General features: G+C 41.1%; 1 protein-coding gene and 1 long non-coding RNA gene across 18 annotated transcripts; one reads left to right on the top strand and one right to left on the bottom strand.

Annotated features, from left to right (window-relative positions):
- Positions 1-8289: 8289 nt before the first annotated feature.
- On the bottom strand, positions 8290-10254 carry LOC145167590 (anthocyanidin 3-O-glucosyltransferase 2-like). 3 transcript variants are annotated; one of them, XM_079086831.1, is made up of 3 exons: positions 10133-10232; positions 8771-10053; positions 8290-8374 (listed from the first exon to the last, which is right to left on the bottom strand). In XM_079086831.1, exons 2-3 carry the CDS (start codon positions 10013-10015, stop codon positions 8330-8332), a joined length of 1290 nt encoding a protein of 429 aa, XP_078942957.1. In that variant the 5' UTR covers positions 10016-10053; positions 10133-10232; the 3' UTR covers positions 8290-8329. The 3 variants fall into 3 exon arrangements, with proteins under 3 accessions (XP_078942957.1, XP_078942954.1, XP_078942955.1); XM_079086828.1 differs by having other exon boundaries at positions 8291-8374; positions 8771-10254; XM_079086829.1 differs by having other exon boundaries at positions 8321-8402; positions 8771-10254.
- Positions 10255-10587: 333 nt separating this feature from the next.
- Positions 10588-14158, top strand: LOC145167591 (uncharacterized). 15 transcript variants are annotated; one of them, XR_013741277.1, is made up of 8 exons: positions 10592-10987; positions 11135-11661; positions 11734-12579; positions 12792-12835; positions 12935-13019; positions 13208-13406; positions 13658-13758; positions 13911-14158. It is a non-coding gene; the product is annotated as an uncharacterized LOC145167591 (long non-coding RNA). The 15 variants fall into 15 exon arrangements; XR_013741276.1 differs by having other exon boundaries at positions 12789-12835; XR_013741279.1 differs by having other exon boundaries at positions 10589-10987; positions 11734-12835; positions 12935-13011.
- The last annotated feature ends 3425 nt before the right edge of the window (positions 14159-17583 follow it).

Raw genomic sequence — 17583 nt, 5'->3', positions numbered from 1 at the left:
TTCCATCTGAGAATTACGCGCAATATCATTGACCAGACTCCTGTGATCCTCAGTGTGATCAAGGAGGGCATTATAAAGATTTGTGATGAGAGGCTGAGTGCATTCTGCACTAAGATAACAGTCATGATAGAGACCCGTACGTTGATGTTTTGGGAATTCAGAGTTTGTGAGGCTTCATATTGTCATGGGGGTTAGGGACCCCATTGTTAGCAGCAGATGGTTGGCAGATGTCGCCAACACTTTTGTACCAGACATTGCCTCGAAAGGAGACAAGATCTGGCTTACTTCCTGTCTCCTGAGGATAGAGCACGAGATTGATAGGAAGAAGTTGGTAGTAAGTTGAGTGATGATGCGGTTGATGCTATGTCATGGGATGACTTTTAGACCAGATTCTGAGCAGAGTGTGCCCAGGCGATTGAGGCGCAGCAGTTGGCGCAAGAGTTATTAGATCTCCACCAGGCGACTGAGACTGTGGCAGAGATCACTGCCAAGTCTCGGGAAAGTGCTTATATGGTACCACAGTATGCAGCAGATGAGGAAATGAAGAAGGTAAGTTATCAGAACATACTGTAGAATGATAGCAGGGAGATCATGAGTATCTCGGGGTGCAAGACCCTGAATGATATGACTTCTTGAGCCTGAGAACGAGATATGGACTTGGAGCACATTGGTAAGAGGGAACCAGATCAGTTGCTTATAGTGAGGGGTCTCGGGAGGAGACCGTAGATTTCATATCAGCTTCTGAGAGGCCAGCGGGGTCAGATTCGGTGCAGCACTTGCGGGAAACTGCACAAGGGAGCCTTTCGTTTCAAGGGTTTGAGTAAGTGTAACCCTGAGTTATCCTCGGTTTGTGTCTAAATTATATTTTCAAGAGATGTCATATGCCAATTACATGCCGAGAAGCATTAGCGAATTGTGATAGAACAATTCCCCAGATTACGGGATTGGGAAAGTACAGCGTCATCTTGGTTTATTCCAAGACTGAGGAGCAGCACGAGAAGCACCTGAGGGAGGTGCTAGAGACTTTGAGGAGGGAGAGAATTTTCGCAAGGTTCTTCAATTGTGAGTTATGGTTGCGCGAGGTGCAATTTCTTGGGCACCTTGTCAATCAGAAGGATATTCTAGTCGATCCGGCCAAGTTAGAGGCTGTGATGCAGTGGGAGATTCTGAGGTCTCCAATTGAGATTCGGAGCTTCCGGGGTTTAGCAGGTTATTACCGGAGATTTATTCGGATTTTTAGAAGTTGTGTGATCTTTTGGATTAGCTGGTGTTGAAACCCTAGCAAGGATAAGCGTGAGTTCTAGCAGATTGGTCATGGGAGGGTAGGAAGAATTGAGAATTTTTCCAGTTTTGGGTGCTGTAGGGCATTAGCTGAATCAGAGTGGGGGAGAATCACCCAAGGATTCCGAGGCAAGAGCGGTCATGAAGATGGGATAAGTTTCGCATCCTTGTCAGGAAGGAAGAGAGCCCAAGCGGCTGTATGATTTGAGGATAGTGTGAGATGGAAGTTCAGAAAAACTTGCCAATGATGAGGTCTTGTTCTCGGAATGTTGCTAGCAAGCCTTAGGGAATCGGTTTGGGGATTCCAATCAGGACATGGGTTCAGTTTTGGATGTTAGGTCGCATGTATGCTCGACATCGGATGTGTTCGGATTAGTAACCAACGAATGAGATAGTGTCAGAGTGTTGTAAGTCTACGAGTGTAGCTGTAGCATTCACTAGCAGTCAGATATCGCCAGAGTGTTGTAAGCCTGTGGGTGTAGCCGTAGCATTCACTAGCAGTCAGATAGTGTGAGAAAGTGTTGTAAGTCTGCGGGTGTAGCCGTAGCATTCACTAGCAGTCAGATAGTATGGAGAGTGTCGTAAGTCTGCGGGTGTAGCCGTAGCATTCACCAGCAGCCAGATAGTGTTAGAGTGTTATAAGTCTGCGGGTGTAGCCGTAGCATTCACCAGCAGCCAGATAGTGTTAGAGTGTTATAAGTCTGCGGGTGTAGCCGTAGCATTCACTAGCAGCCAGATGGTGTTAGAGTGTAGTAAGCCTATGGGTGTAGCCGTAACATTCACTAGCGGTCAGATAGAGATAGAGAGTTGTAAGACTGCGGATGTAGCCGTAGTATTCACTTGGTTGGTAGATAGTATTAGAATGTTGTAAGTCTGCGGGAGTAGCCGTAGCATTCACTAGCACCCAGATGGTGATAGAGTGTTGTAAGTCTGCGGGTGTAGCCGTAGCATTCACTAGGTTGGTAGATAGCGTGAGTGCGTTGTTAGGATGCGGAAAGAACAGTAGTACCCACCAGTTCAGATGTAGCAGTGAGGAGATGGAAATCCACGGATTGGATTTTGGAATTACCCAGACGGGTTAGACCTGGTTAAGCCAGTGATAAGACTGTAGAAGCGCCACTATAGCTATGAGAGCAAGGAGGCAGTGGACTGCTTAAGGTCATTTATGACATGAGGCTACCGATGGTCATGTAGCAATCACTTTTAGCCTTGGGTTTGGTGACGTCAGGATTTGACGTATGGACTCAATCAGTTAGATCAGAAGGCCGTTAGCGCCACAGTGACAAGATAGTTAGTAGCAACTAGATCCATAGAAGGATTTCATTCAGAAGTCGTGCGAGGCGGCTAAGCAGGGAGTCCTTTGGCTCCGCAGTTGGGCTGGAACCCGATATTTCAGATGATTGGCGGAAAATTGAGACCAGGTAGGTCTCAGTAGATGTTGGGAAGCAGCCATGTGGCAGCATACAGTTTCAGGCAGTTCAGTGTTTCGGGCAGTTCAGTGTTCAGACAGTTCAGTGTTTCGGGCAGTTCAGTGTTCAGACAGTTCAGTGTTTCGGGCAGTTCAGTGTCTCAAGCAGTAATGGTATTGTGGGATTTCATGTATGGTTAGAGTCACAGACAACTTGGGATATGCTAAGTCACTTACAGCAGGATTATCTGAGTTTTGGCCAGTATAAGTGAATCACAAGGATAACTGGATCTGTGATTTTGTTTTTCTAGTGGGAGCAGATCAGAGAGGCACAGGTTGAGGGCCTGAAGGAGGGGAGGCAGAAGTGTGAGAGGATTGTGGGCCGAGTAGCTTCCTTTGACTATGATAGTCGAGGATTGTTGACCCTTCATGGGAGAGTTTGGTACCGTACTGGGGAGGAGTAGGGCAGGTACTGATGGATAAGGCCCACAAGTCTCGGTTCTCCATCCATCCAGGGGCGACGAAGATGTATAGAGATCTTCGACCCGACTATTGGTGGCCCTGCATGAAGCGGGACGTAGCCTGGTACGTAGAGAGATGCCTGACCTGCAGGAAGGTCAAGGCAGAACACCAGAGACCCCACGGCAAGATGCAGCATTTAGACATCCCTGTGTGGAAATGGGAGGATATCACTATGGATTTCATCACTAAGCTTCCCAGGACCGCACGTGGAGTTGACTCGATTTGGGTCATAGTGGATCGGCTGACCAAGAACGCGCATTTCATACCGATTCAGGAGAGCATATCGGCCGAGAAGCTAGCCGATATCTATGTGCGCGAGGTAGTGGCACGACATGGGGTACCCGTATCAGTAGTATCAGACCGAGACGTCCGTTTTACTTCCAGATTTTGGAAGCGCTTTCATGACGAGATGGGGACTCGTCTTCATTTTAGCACCGCTTTCCACCCCCAGACGGACGGGCAGATCGAGAGGACGATTCAGACTCTCGAGGACATGCTTCGGGCATGTGTCCTAGATTTTGGTGGCAGTTAGGATACGTATCTTCCATTAGTGGAATTTTCGTATAACAACAGTTACCACGCTAGTATTCACCGCCCTCCTTTCGAGATGCTCTACGGGAGAAAGTGTAGGACCCCGATTTGTTGGGGCGAGGTCGGTCAGCGAGTCATCGGGAGTACCGAGGTGGTGCTCAAGACTACAGAGTTGATCCAGCAGGTCAGTAGCAGATTGCAGATTGCGCAGAGTCGGCAGAAGAGTTACGCCGACAGGAGGCGTTCGGACTTGGAGTTTCAGGTGGGCGATATGGTCCTCCTGAAGGTATCACCCTGGAAGGGTGTTATCAGGTTCCGGAAGAGGGGCAAGCTGGGCCCAGGTTTATTGGTCCTTTTAGGGTTTTGGCCCGGGTGGGTCGGGTTGCTTATCGGTTGGATCTTCCAGCAGGGCTTAGCCAGATCCACAACACTTTCCATGTTTCTCAGTTGAGGAAGTGTTTGGTAGACGAGTCAACAGTTGTACCCTTGGAGGATATTCAGGTTGATCACAGCCTGAATTATATCGAGAGACCAGTTACGATTTTGGATCGGAAGACGAAGACCTTGAGGAACAAGGTGGTTCAGTTAGTGAAGGTGCAGTGGCAGCACCGAAAGGGTTCAGAGTGGACGTGGGAGACTGAGGAGGAGATGAGGGAGCATTATCCAGAGATATTCATAGATTCCGCAGCAGCAGACTTCGAGGACGAAGTCTAAGATAAGTGGGGGAGATTTGTAACGCCCCATTTCTGGTATGTGATTTAATAAAGTAATTTTCACTTTCTTAAGGGGTACTCGACGAGTCTGTAGCCCGACTCGTCGAGTAGAGACGGGATGATCACGCGATTTAAGTTGGCAACTCGGCGAGTCCGCCAGTCTGGATGAAACCCTAATTTCAAGGGTTTGCACCCTATTTAAACGATAGTATGCGCCCCAAACCAGCCTCCATCACCCTCAGAACGTCCCTCACTAAACCCTAGCCTTCCTTTGGAATATTTCTCATTTTGTGGAGGTTTTTGGTACATTTTGAAGTTAGAAGAAGAAGAAAGAAGAGGAGTTCTCAAGAGAAGCAAAGAAGATCTGAGTTTATTGTGTCATTCCAGCATCCATTAAGGTATAAAGCTCGAATCTTGGCTAGTCATCATGTAGATCTCCTTAAAATGCTTGCTAGTGTGGTTTTTGAGCCTTTTCTAGACCTTGAGGTTGATTTATGGGTAGTTAAGTCGAATGGGTTTCAGATCTAAGCATTTCAGGACTCCTTAAGCTCAAGGTTGCCACCTTTATTGAGCTAAGCACCCATTCCAAACCTAGATCCCCTCTTTTAACTCCTTAATGGGCATTTTAGCTTATCTTGAGCATGCATGAACGTAAAGTTAGAAACTTTACGTGTGAAATCAGTCCTAGGAACCCCGATCTATGAATTGGATGCACTGAAATCGATTAGAATCAACTGTTTAGTGAGGACATGCATAGGACTCGACGAGTTGTTCTTGGACTCGGCGAGTCGGAGCGCAAATCCTCCCGATTTCTTCGATTCTGGAATTTTGAGTTGAATCAGCGAGTGGAAGAGGACTCAGTGAGTTAGAACAAGGATCTGGAAGTAGAGGGACTTGGCGAGTCCACGTCCCGACTCGGCGAGTCGAGTCACGAGTTAGAGAGGTGTGAATCCGGGAACTCGGCGAGTTCATAGTAGGACTCGGCGAGTAGAGTCAACCAGGAAGTTGACTTTGACTAGGGGTATAATAGTCATTTTACCCTGAGTTTAGTTATCAGTATCTGATTTAGTGTTTATGGGATATGTAGCCGAGGAGTTCCGGAGCAGCAGTCAGGCAGTTTCAGATCTAGCATCTCGTCAACCAGCTTTACGAGGTGAGTTTCCTTTCAGTAGGAACGGGTCTACGGCCACAATGCCGGCCCGTTTAAGTTAGCAGTAGTTTCGGACTTTAGTCCGATGCAGTAGTTCAATATGCTTGGTGTCTTTGTGATACAGGCATGGTATGTGTTATGTGTTCCAAACTAGGGTCCGATGCAGTATGCAGTATATGTGTTCATATTATATGTCATGATCATGTTCAGTCAGTTCCAGACTTCGGTCTGATGCAGTAGTTCAGTGTGCTTGATGTCTTTGTGATTCAAGTATGACTTTGTGTTATGTGTTCTGGACTTTTGTTCGATGCAGTATGCAGTATCTGTGTTTATGCTAGTAGTTACGATTATGTTATGCTATGTTCAGTCAGTTCCGGACTTCGGTCCGATGCAGAGGGCAAGGCCCTGGTTAGTTCCGGACTTCGGTCCGATGCAGTTTCCGGACTTTGGTCCGATGCAGAGGGAAAGGCCCTGGTTAGTTCCGGACTTCGGTCCGATGCAGTTTCCGGACTTCGGTCTGATGCAGTGGGTGAGGCCCAGTATGTGCTTTATATGTTATTGTATGGTATGTGGTAGTTGGGGAGACTCACTAAGCTTCGTGCTTACAGTTTTCAGTTTTGGTTTCAGGTACTCATTTTTCAAAAGAGGAGCTCGGGAAGATTACAGTGCACACACCATTTGTTCAGCCTGGGATGTTTATACTCTGATATACTTGACAGTTGTTATAATATTTTGAGATACATTGCTTATGATTTTTATATGATGTTTATCGACTATGGTTTTTATTATTAAATTAAACGAAATTTTCAGACTGTGTTTTTGGGATGTTACAACAAGCTTCTCTTTGCTCCAAGCTCCTTAGACTTCAAGCCTTCTTCACAAAATCCACCTTCCAAGCTTCTTAACACACAAGAATGGAGAGTAGGCGAGATTAGGATTTTTCTGAGCTCAATAGGGACGGTAAGGGAGGCTGAGGGAGGCTAGTGACCCTTTAAATAGGGTGCAAAACCCTGGAAATTAGGGTTTCATTTTCAAGCTCCTACTCATCGAGTTGGGGTCCTCCAACTCGTCGAGTGGACCTTATAAAGTCACGCGGCCTGAATCGTTTCTACACGACGAGTTGGGGCATCCAACTCGTCGAGTAGGTCTAAGAACATGACTATAAACTTTAAATTTTTATACGTAGGAGTCGGGATGCTACACAACCACTCCTTTTATAATTGAAGGAGGTACACAGTACAAACTAAGAAACATTCTTAGGACTGGATAATACACAGTGTTTGACAAACTGTTAACCATATGATACATTAGGAAAAGTTCTATGAAATGTTACATCATAAATAAGACAAAAAGCATTAATTGTTTGGACACACAACTAATATCGGAATTGCACTACATCTCGGAATGATCTTTTTATCTTGGAACATCTACTCATTTTGGAATTATCTTACACTCAGCTGACTTCAGATCTTGAGTGATTCCTAGAGGTTCAATTTTCATGTTTCAACATATTGTGATAATGATTCAACTATCAAGTTGGCTCTAAATCCTATATTTCATGAACGAACTAAACATTTTGAAATTATATGCACTTTGTTAGAGAAAAAATTTTCAAATGGTGTTGTCAAGTTAACTAAGATTTCTTCTTCAGATCAAAATGCCGATATTTTAACCAAGTCCTTAGTCGTAAAACAACATGAGTTTTTGGTAAATAAAATGGGCTTGGTTGATGTGTTTACTAAAAAGGAAAAATAAATGATCCGATTGAGGGAGGATGTTGAATGTTATATATTTGCGTATTCAATCTCATTATTTATTAATTATTGTAATTGAAGTTGTTAATAGTTTTTTGTATTGAGGGTAAACTTTGTATAATTCTATTTCTTTGATGATATGTTGTAAGTGTAACAATTGTTGGTCAAAGGGTTAGTCTTGTACTTGTGATTGAAATGATGGACTACAGCTCACACTTAGACAAAGATCAGATGAGAACGCACGGATTTTCTGATCCATGGATGGTTCGTATTTGGTGTTGGAAGTATAAAAGCTTTTGTTGCAGCTGATGGATTCATAATTGACTCACAAAATTTTATAGCTCTCTTTTTTCTTTCGTTTGTATACAGAGTTAGGGTTAGAGTTTTATACTCTCGATGTTATTTTTCACTGAAAATCACTAGATCTTGTATGATCGTTTTAATTTAGGTTGAGTGTAATTTCTGAGAGTTTTTGTAGTGAGTTTTTGATTGTAAGCTTAATGAAATCCAACTGGTTCTTTATCCTTAAATGATATAAGAACGGTTTATGTTGTCCATATTGCGTTCTTGAGTTTTTTGTCACCCGGTAATAATATGTTGCTCTAGCCTAAATGCAAAAAGACGATATATATATATATATATATATATATATATATATATATATATATATATATATACATATATATATATATATATATATATATATATATATATATATAGAGAGAGAGAGAGAGAGAGAGAGAGAGAGAGGTTCCGTTGAGATTAAAAATAAAATAGAGATCTTGAGATCCTCAACCACGTATTTCACATGTGCCGCTCTAAGCCTCCGACGTACCGGCGCGACAGGCCTGGTATAATCATAAATGATTATACAACGACGCCCATTCCTTTCTCCTCCGCCACCATCCCCACCACCATAACCGCCACCACCTCTGACACCAGCCGACCCCACCACCGTCACCTCCGTTACTTATACTACCGCCACCTCTGTCACCATCACATCTTCTGCCACCAACTGTCATAATAATTTATGATTACGCAATCTGTGAACAAACATATATGTATAATCATTTATGATTAGGTATATACGTATGAACATGTATTATCCTATATGATTATATCTTTCTGTCATATAATCATTTATGATTAGGCATACCCGGTTGTTGCCGGTACGCTGAAGAATTGGAGCGGCAAATAAGAAATATGTGGTTGACGTTTATATATATATATATATATATATATATATATATATATATATATATATATATATATATATATATATATATATATATATATATATATATATATATTCAAAATTAACATGTAGAGGAATACTTTTTATCATAACTATAGAATGAAAGTCGAGCAACACAATAAACGAATAAAGTGAAACTCAGAAGATGTTTCTTACAAAGTCTTGAATAAGATAGTCAACAGATGCATACGAAGAACCACCGTTTATCACGGCCGCTCTGCTCTTCTCGCTTATCTCTTTAACCTTGGTTCTAACGTCGTTATCCTCCATCAGTCGTCTTATTCCTCTTTCTATCTCCTCCGCCATGACTATCACCTCATCCACCTCGTGATTAAACATATCCTTTTTATAATCCAAATTTATCTCCACCGCCAATCCGAGCTCCACCACCATTTCAAACGCATTAATCTGCTGCTCGGCGTAGATCGGCCATGTCGCCGACGGTACACCGAACCACAAACTCTCCAACAAAGAGTTCCACCCACAATGAGATACGAACCCCCTTACTGCATGATGAGCCAACAAAGCTACCTGTGGGACCCACCCTGTCACTTTTCCGATTCCGGCAGTGCGTTCTAGGAATCCTTCCGGCAATATGGTTGCTGGATCCTCATAATCAGTTGGGGCTCTTGTTGTTTGATCAGTCGGAGGTCGACGGAGGGACCAAACAAAACGGTAGCCACTCCTCTGTAAAGCATGTGCTATCTCCTTTACTTGGACCTCCTCAAAACATCCCATACTCCCGAAACACAAGAACACCACGGAAGAAGGAGGTTGACTGTCCAACCACCTAATGACATCATTTTCCGACATGTTTCCGGCAGCACCTTCTAGGTTGAGTATTGGGCCCACTGCATACACTGGCGGAATGGTTCTGTCTTCCATTAATGACTTGATCGCGTGTGTTTCCAGTTCCATGAATGTATTGACCATGATGGCTTTCGCCTCTCTAAGTTTCCGAGCACAGAACAGAAAAATCTCCAGCCCTTCTCTACTCTGGATCGTGGCTGGAAAGACCTTCGTGGGCACCAGTTTGACAAAACTCGGAATTGATATCATGGCATCTGAGCTGCTGCTTAATTCAAGAATGTCTTTCTTATGATCATCACAAAGTGTCTGGATATAGAACATAAATCCAAGAAAACCAGTATTAGAAGTGAAGAAAACATAGGTGGGAACATTAAACTCATTAGCAACATCTATCATCGCCGTGCAAAACATGTCAACGACGAACCCTGCGACCCGACCTGAACCAGGTTTATTTATCATATCGGCCACGACGTCTCTTACGTATTTGCAATGACTATTGATAAATGCTTGAGTGGAAGCCACAGGAGCTTTGGAGTCCATAACTGGTGGGGTTTCGTCTTGATGGAGTTGAATGAAGGATATGCGATCCATGGTGCTTTTAGATAACGAATCTATGTATGTGGTGATACCTGAGCCAGAACCGAAGGTAGGATTAGGAAGCGGCTTTATTATAAGGACGGTGATAGAGAGGTGGTGATCTCGACTCACAAGTAGTTTGGCGATCTCGATGGTGGACATGATATGACCAACCCCAGGTGCAGGGATGAATACCAGCTCCGCAATTGTGGTCGCCATTTGTTTTGGTTGATCTGTTTGAAGTTTATGTTTATATGCCAGTGTCGATCATATTTATGATATGGTTTCATTGGTGGCAGCAGGAACGCGTAGCAATCTAGTGCACATACAATAAAGTCTTTAAAGTTTTGAGCTTTTTTCAAAAACAATTTCAGATAAAGTCTTTAAAATTTGAAAACCTACTTAGAAGATTTTTTTACGACGAAGTTTTTCTAATGATATTCTCAATTAAGAAGTTCTATAAGTAAAGTTTTTATTTTCAAAAATAATATTAGTTTATTTACTTTTTATATGTAATTGAATTTGCATCGACCCATAAAAAATTATGTAAAAAAATGTTCGTATATACTATTAATTCTCAAACCTCAGCTACAGTTACCTTTTCTCACTTTCTTATTTGCACGTTACCTTTTCTCACTTTCTTATTTGCACACGGAAGTATTTGTCATTCTTATTTTGCCACTGAAACTTCTACTTCGCCTTTTCTCGCACAAACCGTCATAGAATTTCTCATCGTTATCTTCTCTTCCTCAAAGCCGGTTGCCGCCATTGTCCTCCAATACGGTTCATTTCTGTTTTCTTTATTCTCCTTTCTTCTTTACTTTTCCTTCCTCTTCTCTCTTCTTTGCGTTTCTATTTTGCCTCCGCGTCTATCTTCGTCTGCTCTTGGCGGTCTCTGTTTCTTCTTTAGGTATGTGTTGTAATTCCTCTTATAGAATCTCATGTCGGCAGTTTTCTCGCCTTCTAGATACTTCCAATCCATTAAAGGTACGATTTTGTTACTTCAAACTATATTTCATTTGGCACGCCAGGTGTTCGATCTAATGTTCGATTAATATCAATTTTAAACTTGAAGAGTGTTGTCTGGTCGGTCATGTATTTATCATTCTTATATTCAGAGCACAATTCATGCAGGGAAGGTAGGAATCGAGGGGCTTATGCTCCATAATTCGACCAGTTACCTGATTATATGATGGTAATAATTGCAACGCACAAGTTAATGGGTCTGTTGATGACTTGATGATCGGTGCATGTTAGGGTGGCGCTACGGTGGTTCAGCTAGCTCTGCATATTAGTGAGGCTGTTGAACATCAGGTTAGTTGCAGCAGAAAACTCGGCTGTTGAACATGAGGTTAGTTGCAGCAGAGAAGTCGGTTCTTTTTATTCCCTTTTATAACATACAAAGATCGAAGTGTTCCTTCTTTCTGATATGATAAATCAGGGAAGAATACATAGATTCATGGACAGATCTAAACGAAAGGCTTTGTTAAATGAGAGCCATGATGATTGTTTAGAAGTTGTGAATAACGAACCTTTATTGTTTCAACTTTGTATTGATTTTTTTTTCTTTAGTAGATTGATTTCAACATATGGGTTGTCATTCAACCATAGATTGAAGATTGAAGCATGTAGAGGCTTCATTCGGTCATGAATGGAAGGAAGTAGGTATTTTGTTTATTTTTCTTCATTTTTATAGCAAAGGTTTTTTCAAATCGATTTTACCGCTTCCTCAGTTCGTCTCTACAGTGAAGTCAACTGGCTCATAGCAGCAAAAATGTCAACCCAATTTGTCAACATTATCTGTTGAGTGTGAAGCCATTGGGTTAGTCAAAAGAAGTGGCAGGAAACAAGGACTCTCATGTGAACATGGAAAAATTGTTACGGCTGCAGAATTTTAACAATGGTGGCCTTATCAATTTCACATGTATGTGAATGGAAGAAAAGGCTTACGACTCAAAATATTATAAATAGGCTTCTTCCTTTCATTTGTAAAACTTGTATCTAGTGTAACACAGAAAGAGTGCAGATTAGCACCAAGAAATGTAAATTCCTAGTTACCGGTGGACGTAGGTCAGAGAAGGACCGAACCACGTTAAATCCCTCATGTTCATCCTTGTGTTCTTGTTTTTCGTGAGCTGTGTGTGTGTTTAGAGTCGTGTGTTAAGTGTCTCGATCCAAACATTATCTTCACTAATATCGGAAGGATCAGCGTAAAGTTTTGTTTTTCTTTTCTCTACTCAATTTTCAATTGGGGACCAATATTTTGCTGCTTTGGTTCTTAATTTTAGGGATGGTAAGTTTTGTTCCCATGCCTCTTTTACTGGTCATTCACTTGGAAGAGATAAGTTGGAGCAGCTTTTGAGACTGGGGAGATTGACAAAAGATGAAATCAATGCTACTTATAAGATCATGATAAGAATTGAAGGTGAAGAGAATAGTCTTGATGCCTTAGCACTAGACAAGAAAGAGATGAACAATGGAGATTATATGACGGTTTTGACCCTGTGCTTGAAAAGAGACTTAGAGCTAGGATAAGGCGGAATGTTAGCTGTTATGGAAGGTTCATGCCTCGTATGGTTGTAAGTTTCCAAAAATACCCTTTATCCATAATCCAATATTATGTACATTTTGTGTTATTTTTGGGAGAATCACGGAAAAAAGGCATTTAAAAATTCTTGTCAATTTGTGGTTTAATCTTTTATCCCCTATTATATACTTAAATTTTTTTCCAATAGAATCATGGAATTTTTAGTCGTTTTTCTTGATTGACCATTTTGACCGGATATAGTAGGCAACCTATCAGCCGTCTTTTGTCATTCTATCTTCACAGAACAAGTAAGCCCTAATTTTTCGATTTCACATCAGTAATTAAATATTCATGGATTTCCATATCGTCTCAGTTTACTATTGAATTTTTTTTATAAATTTTACTAGATTGATTTCAACGGCTTGCTATTCAATCATGGATGGAAGGATAGGTGGTTCGAATGATGTATGATCTTGACAAGAAGGTAGAAATGTATGCTTCCTTCTCTATCTTATAAGACTTTATGTTTTGGTTAACTTGTATCTAATCTTCTTTCATGTTCAGTTATACATAGAGAAGACTGCCCTGTATTTGATGATTACAAAAAATGTGGTGTTTGCTTTTTTACAAAGTTTGTCTTATATTTTAAAAAATTAATTACATTCTTGCCATTTTCAAAGGTTCTTGAAGGCAGAGCTTATCGTCTAAATCATCCATGGGTGGGAACTATGAACAGATCAGAAGCTGATATTATAAAAAATACTGATATGATATACGCAAGGTGAATGGAACAGGAGTATTTTTATACATGCAAATACTGATTATGGACACCTGGTGAGTAAAATGGGTTCAGAATATCTACCAAAGCTTCTCTTACAGGTAAGGTCATTTTGATATTTTCTTCTTTAAAATCAATGACTTATAATATCATTATTTTTTTGGATGATTTTATTAATAGCATTTGGAATCTATAATTAAAGCAAAAATACCGAGAATTATTTCCCTGATAAATAAATGTTTTAAAGAGACGGAAGTTGAGTTGAATCGCCTTGGAAGACCAATTGTAGTTGATGATGGAGTAAGAATCATTTTTTTTAAATGCCGATTTATTATTTTAAATTGATTGGCAGAGTTCTAACACGCAACAAAGTGATTTCGATGGCCATGGTGGTTCTGAAGCATCATCATATGTCAAAGACCAAGTCATGAAACTATTCTTTCATCACAACAGGTACGACACCTTTAGGTGATGCTTATTCATGTTACATGTGGTTTGTCTACTTCTATTTTATTGTGATAAGCAGTTAACCATTAACTGATATTTATTTGTGTCACTTCTTTTGGATCCCAATACATGAAATCATTAAATCATTGGATTCAAAGTTTGGCATGCAACTTCCTGTCTAATTACCAACTCATCCTCCTTCATGGATTTACAAATGTTGTCCCAAGCAATCCAGTGCTACATCAATGGATAGAGGTCGGTGTGAAAAACTGTTGTTTAGAAAAATGTCTAGATGATGTTGAAAATACGAAATGTGTAATGTGTAGGCCAGAAAGATTAAATTTCACAAATGGTCCCTATGGTTTAGAGTAATATGTATTGTTGGTCCCTAACTTTGTTTTTTTAACTCGAACGGTCCCTACTATTTGATTTTGTTGCGTCTTTTGTCCCTGCTACATCGAAACTGACTATATTACCCATATTATTTTTTTAAAACTTTATTATTATTTATTAATTTAAAATATAAAAAACCTCATTATATCCCAACCCCACCCCACGTTTTTCTAATGGGTAAATTACACCGTTCGTCCCTGGTGGTACATGGTACATACAGATGCCCAAAAGCATGTTTAGTGCCTATCTTCAAAAATTAACTCGGACCGTCCCTCATTTATTTAAAAGTTGCACACTTCATCCCTTTTGACATAAAAAGTCTATTTTGCCCTTAATATTTTCTTTTTTAGTTTTCTTTTATTCTTTAATCATTTTTAAACTTGAAAAAATAAATAAATAAATAAATAAATAAAATAAAATAAAAAATAATAATCTCCACCTAACCACTCTCCCCTTCCCTTTCTCTAATGTCCCTTTCTCAAAAATCACTAGAAAGTTCCCCACCTCCGATCAATACCACCAGGCGATTCATTGGTGACTTTTCCACCTCCACCACATTCTCGTTCCAGACTCACCTTACCACCTCCGCTTCACCACCGATTCTCTTCCTGAGTCGACTTAAAATCAGTCTAACAAACACCGGTCAGACACACCACGTACAACCTCCTGAAACCGGAGGTCGAACTCCAATTGCGGTGGGGACACATGACGGAAGCAGAGATTACAGGTAGTGGTGGTGTTCAATCCGAGACCCCAAAGTAAAATCCGTCATGAAACAGGCGACGACTCGAAAACTTAGGCGACGACTATCTTAGATTTGAGGTACGAGGTGGTGCAACCGACGGTGATTCAGGTTATGACAAACCCTAGATTGTTCGACGATGACAACACATTTCAAATCCATGGCCATATTTCTTCGGATTTGTTTCTCGTTTGGAACTGGAGTTGAATCCATCTCTTTCTTTCTTGTTTCTTTTAGATACATATCGAGAATGGAACACCCCTTTTGAAACATCCCAAAAATTTAGACTAAAAAAGTTCGTTTTTAAATTTATAAAACCATTATCCCAAGACATCAATATAAGACCATAGTGGAACAAAGTGTATCAAATACATCACAAACATTAGAGTAATCATAATAATGCGGAATGAGGTGATGTGTAATGCTTGGTCCAAATATTATTCAGTTCTCAACATTTTTAGGGTTTTAGGCTGGAACTCGACGAGTTGGGGAGCTCCAACTTGTCGTGTAGGGATTTAATTGGATGCGGATCAAGGATTCAACTCGACGAGTTGGGGAGCCCCAACTCGACGAGTAGACGCTGGAAAGGAAAACCCTAATTTTTAGGGTTTGCACCCTATTTAAAGACCTTATGACCCATTAGTAGCCTCCCTCATCGTCCCCTAAGTCCATAGAAAACTCTAATTGTGCCTCTTCCCCCATTTTGAGTGTGTGAGAGCTTAAAGAGTGTTCTTTGGTGCTTTTCTCGAAGAAGTGTGAAGTTGGTGGTGCAAAGTTGAAGGGAGAAGCTTTAGATCCGGGATTTTCAGTGTTGTTGCAACCATTTGGAGGTATACAGTCGTTATCTTGATCATCCCTTTGCTAGATCTCTTCTCTTGAAAGTTTATGGCCATTATTAGCTTATTTTGGGACCATTCTTGGAATTGAGAATGTTATGAAGCTATGGTTTCAGATCTGGACATCTCATGGCCTCCATGGACTTAAAGTTGCCAACCTTATCAAGTCTTGGCCCTCCTTCATGCTCTAAATTCCTTAATAAGCTATGTTTGAGTGTTTTAGCCCCCTTAATGTCATGCATGGACGTAAAGTTAGCAACTTTACGTGGTATTTCAGCCCTATGGGATCAGATCTATAGTTTGGAGCTTTAGACTCGCTTAGAAAGTGGCTGAATGAGTTAAGACTATGTAAACTCGACGAGTTTCCTTTCCAACTCGGCGAGTTGGCCCGGGTTTTCCCCGATCTTCTGGACACTAAGAAAACTCGATGAGTTGTCTTGTCAACTCGGCGAGTTGCCTAGGGTTTTTCCCGGTTTTCTAAGGACCGAAGGAACTCGACGAGTTAGCAAGTGCACTCGACAAGTTGGGTCAAAATAGACTGTTGACCTTGACTGTTGGCTCTGACTTTGACCATGGTTGACCAAGCTTGACCTTAAAGGTATCTTTGGTATTTTTGGATTTTGATGAAGTTAGTCACAAGGTGGTTGTAGGCAGTTGAGTTCAGAGCTGTGATTTGGGAATTGATCTTACCAGTTCAACATATTTTGAGAGGTGAGTTTCCTTACCATACCAATGGGTCGAAGGCACCAAGGCCGACCCATTTTATGATATGTGGTATACTAGTTGATTATGTGATATGTGGTATACTAGTTGATTATGTGTTATGTGGGATGCTTATTGTTTCTGTGATACTTGCATGAAAGACCTCGGGAGGAGCCCATGACACTTGGATATTAGACCGTGTGGGGGAGCCCTTGACATTCCAGGTAAAGACCATGAGGGGAGCCCGTGGCACTTGGATATCAGACCATGTGGGGAGCCCATGGCATTCCACGTAAAACCATGGGGGGAGCCCATGACACATAGGTATAAGACTCTGGGGGAGCCCACGACATCATGGAGTAAGACCCTGGAGGGAGTCCACGACATCCCTATATGTTTATATACATGGCTTATGTGATTGATATAGTTATGTGATTATGTGGATTATATGGGGTATTCTATGGGGGAAATCACTAAGCATTAGCTTACAGTTTGTTGATTGTTTCAGGTACTTCAGGATCTAAGGCAAGGGCTCGGCTTGATGGCGCAGCATCTACTCTCTGGCGTTTTGTTTGGGACACTCTAATGTTTTGAATAATTTATCTGATGTCATGGATTTTTGAAAATAAATGTGATTGGAATGTTTTGTTTTATGAACATGGTTTCGTTATTTAAAAATGAAAATTTTTATTGGAAATTTGGGTTGTTACAAGTTGATATCAGAGCCTTGTATACGTTTAGGATTGCATAGCCCTAGAATGATGATTTTTGTCTTATTATTGTTCCTTGTTTGGATTGTGGTCTAGGGTAGAAGCTTATTTGAAAGTCTATGTGGCTCTGTTTATGTATAACTTGCATGCATAGGGCAACGTGTTATGTCTGTTGGGATCTGGTTTGACGGGACTAAGCAAATCTTAGGATAGCCTAGGATTTGAGTATGCGGTAGTTGTGAGATATGTTTTGTTTTAGGAAAAACTAGAGTTAACAGGTAAAGCCTTGGGGAATGTACAGGTAGGTGTAGAATGTAGTATTGGGCCCATACTACTGAAAGCACAGGACCTGTACCCGAACCAATGTTAGATCTGGAAGCTCTAAGGAGACCGGTGTGGAGAAAGTGTATCAACATTTAATTTGGTGAGTTCATAAGTATGTTTTTGT

Source organism: Lactuca virosa, chromosome 3 (assembly GCF_052849685.1).
Source record: "Lactuca virosa cultivar CGN04683 chromosome 3, Lactuca_virosa_CGN04683_v6, whole genome shotgun sequence".
Classification (NCBI taxonomy): Eukaryota; Viridiplantae; Streptophyta; class Magnoliopsida; order Asterales; family Asteraceae; genus Lactuca; species Lactuca virosa.
Note: the sequence above shows the minus strand (reverse complement) of the source record. Positions and strands in the feature narration are given on the sequence as shown.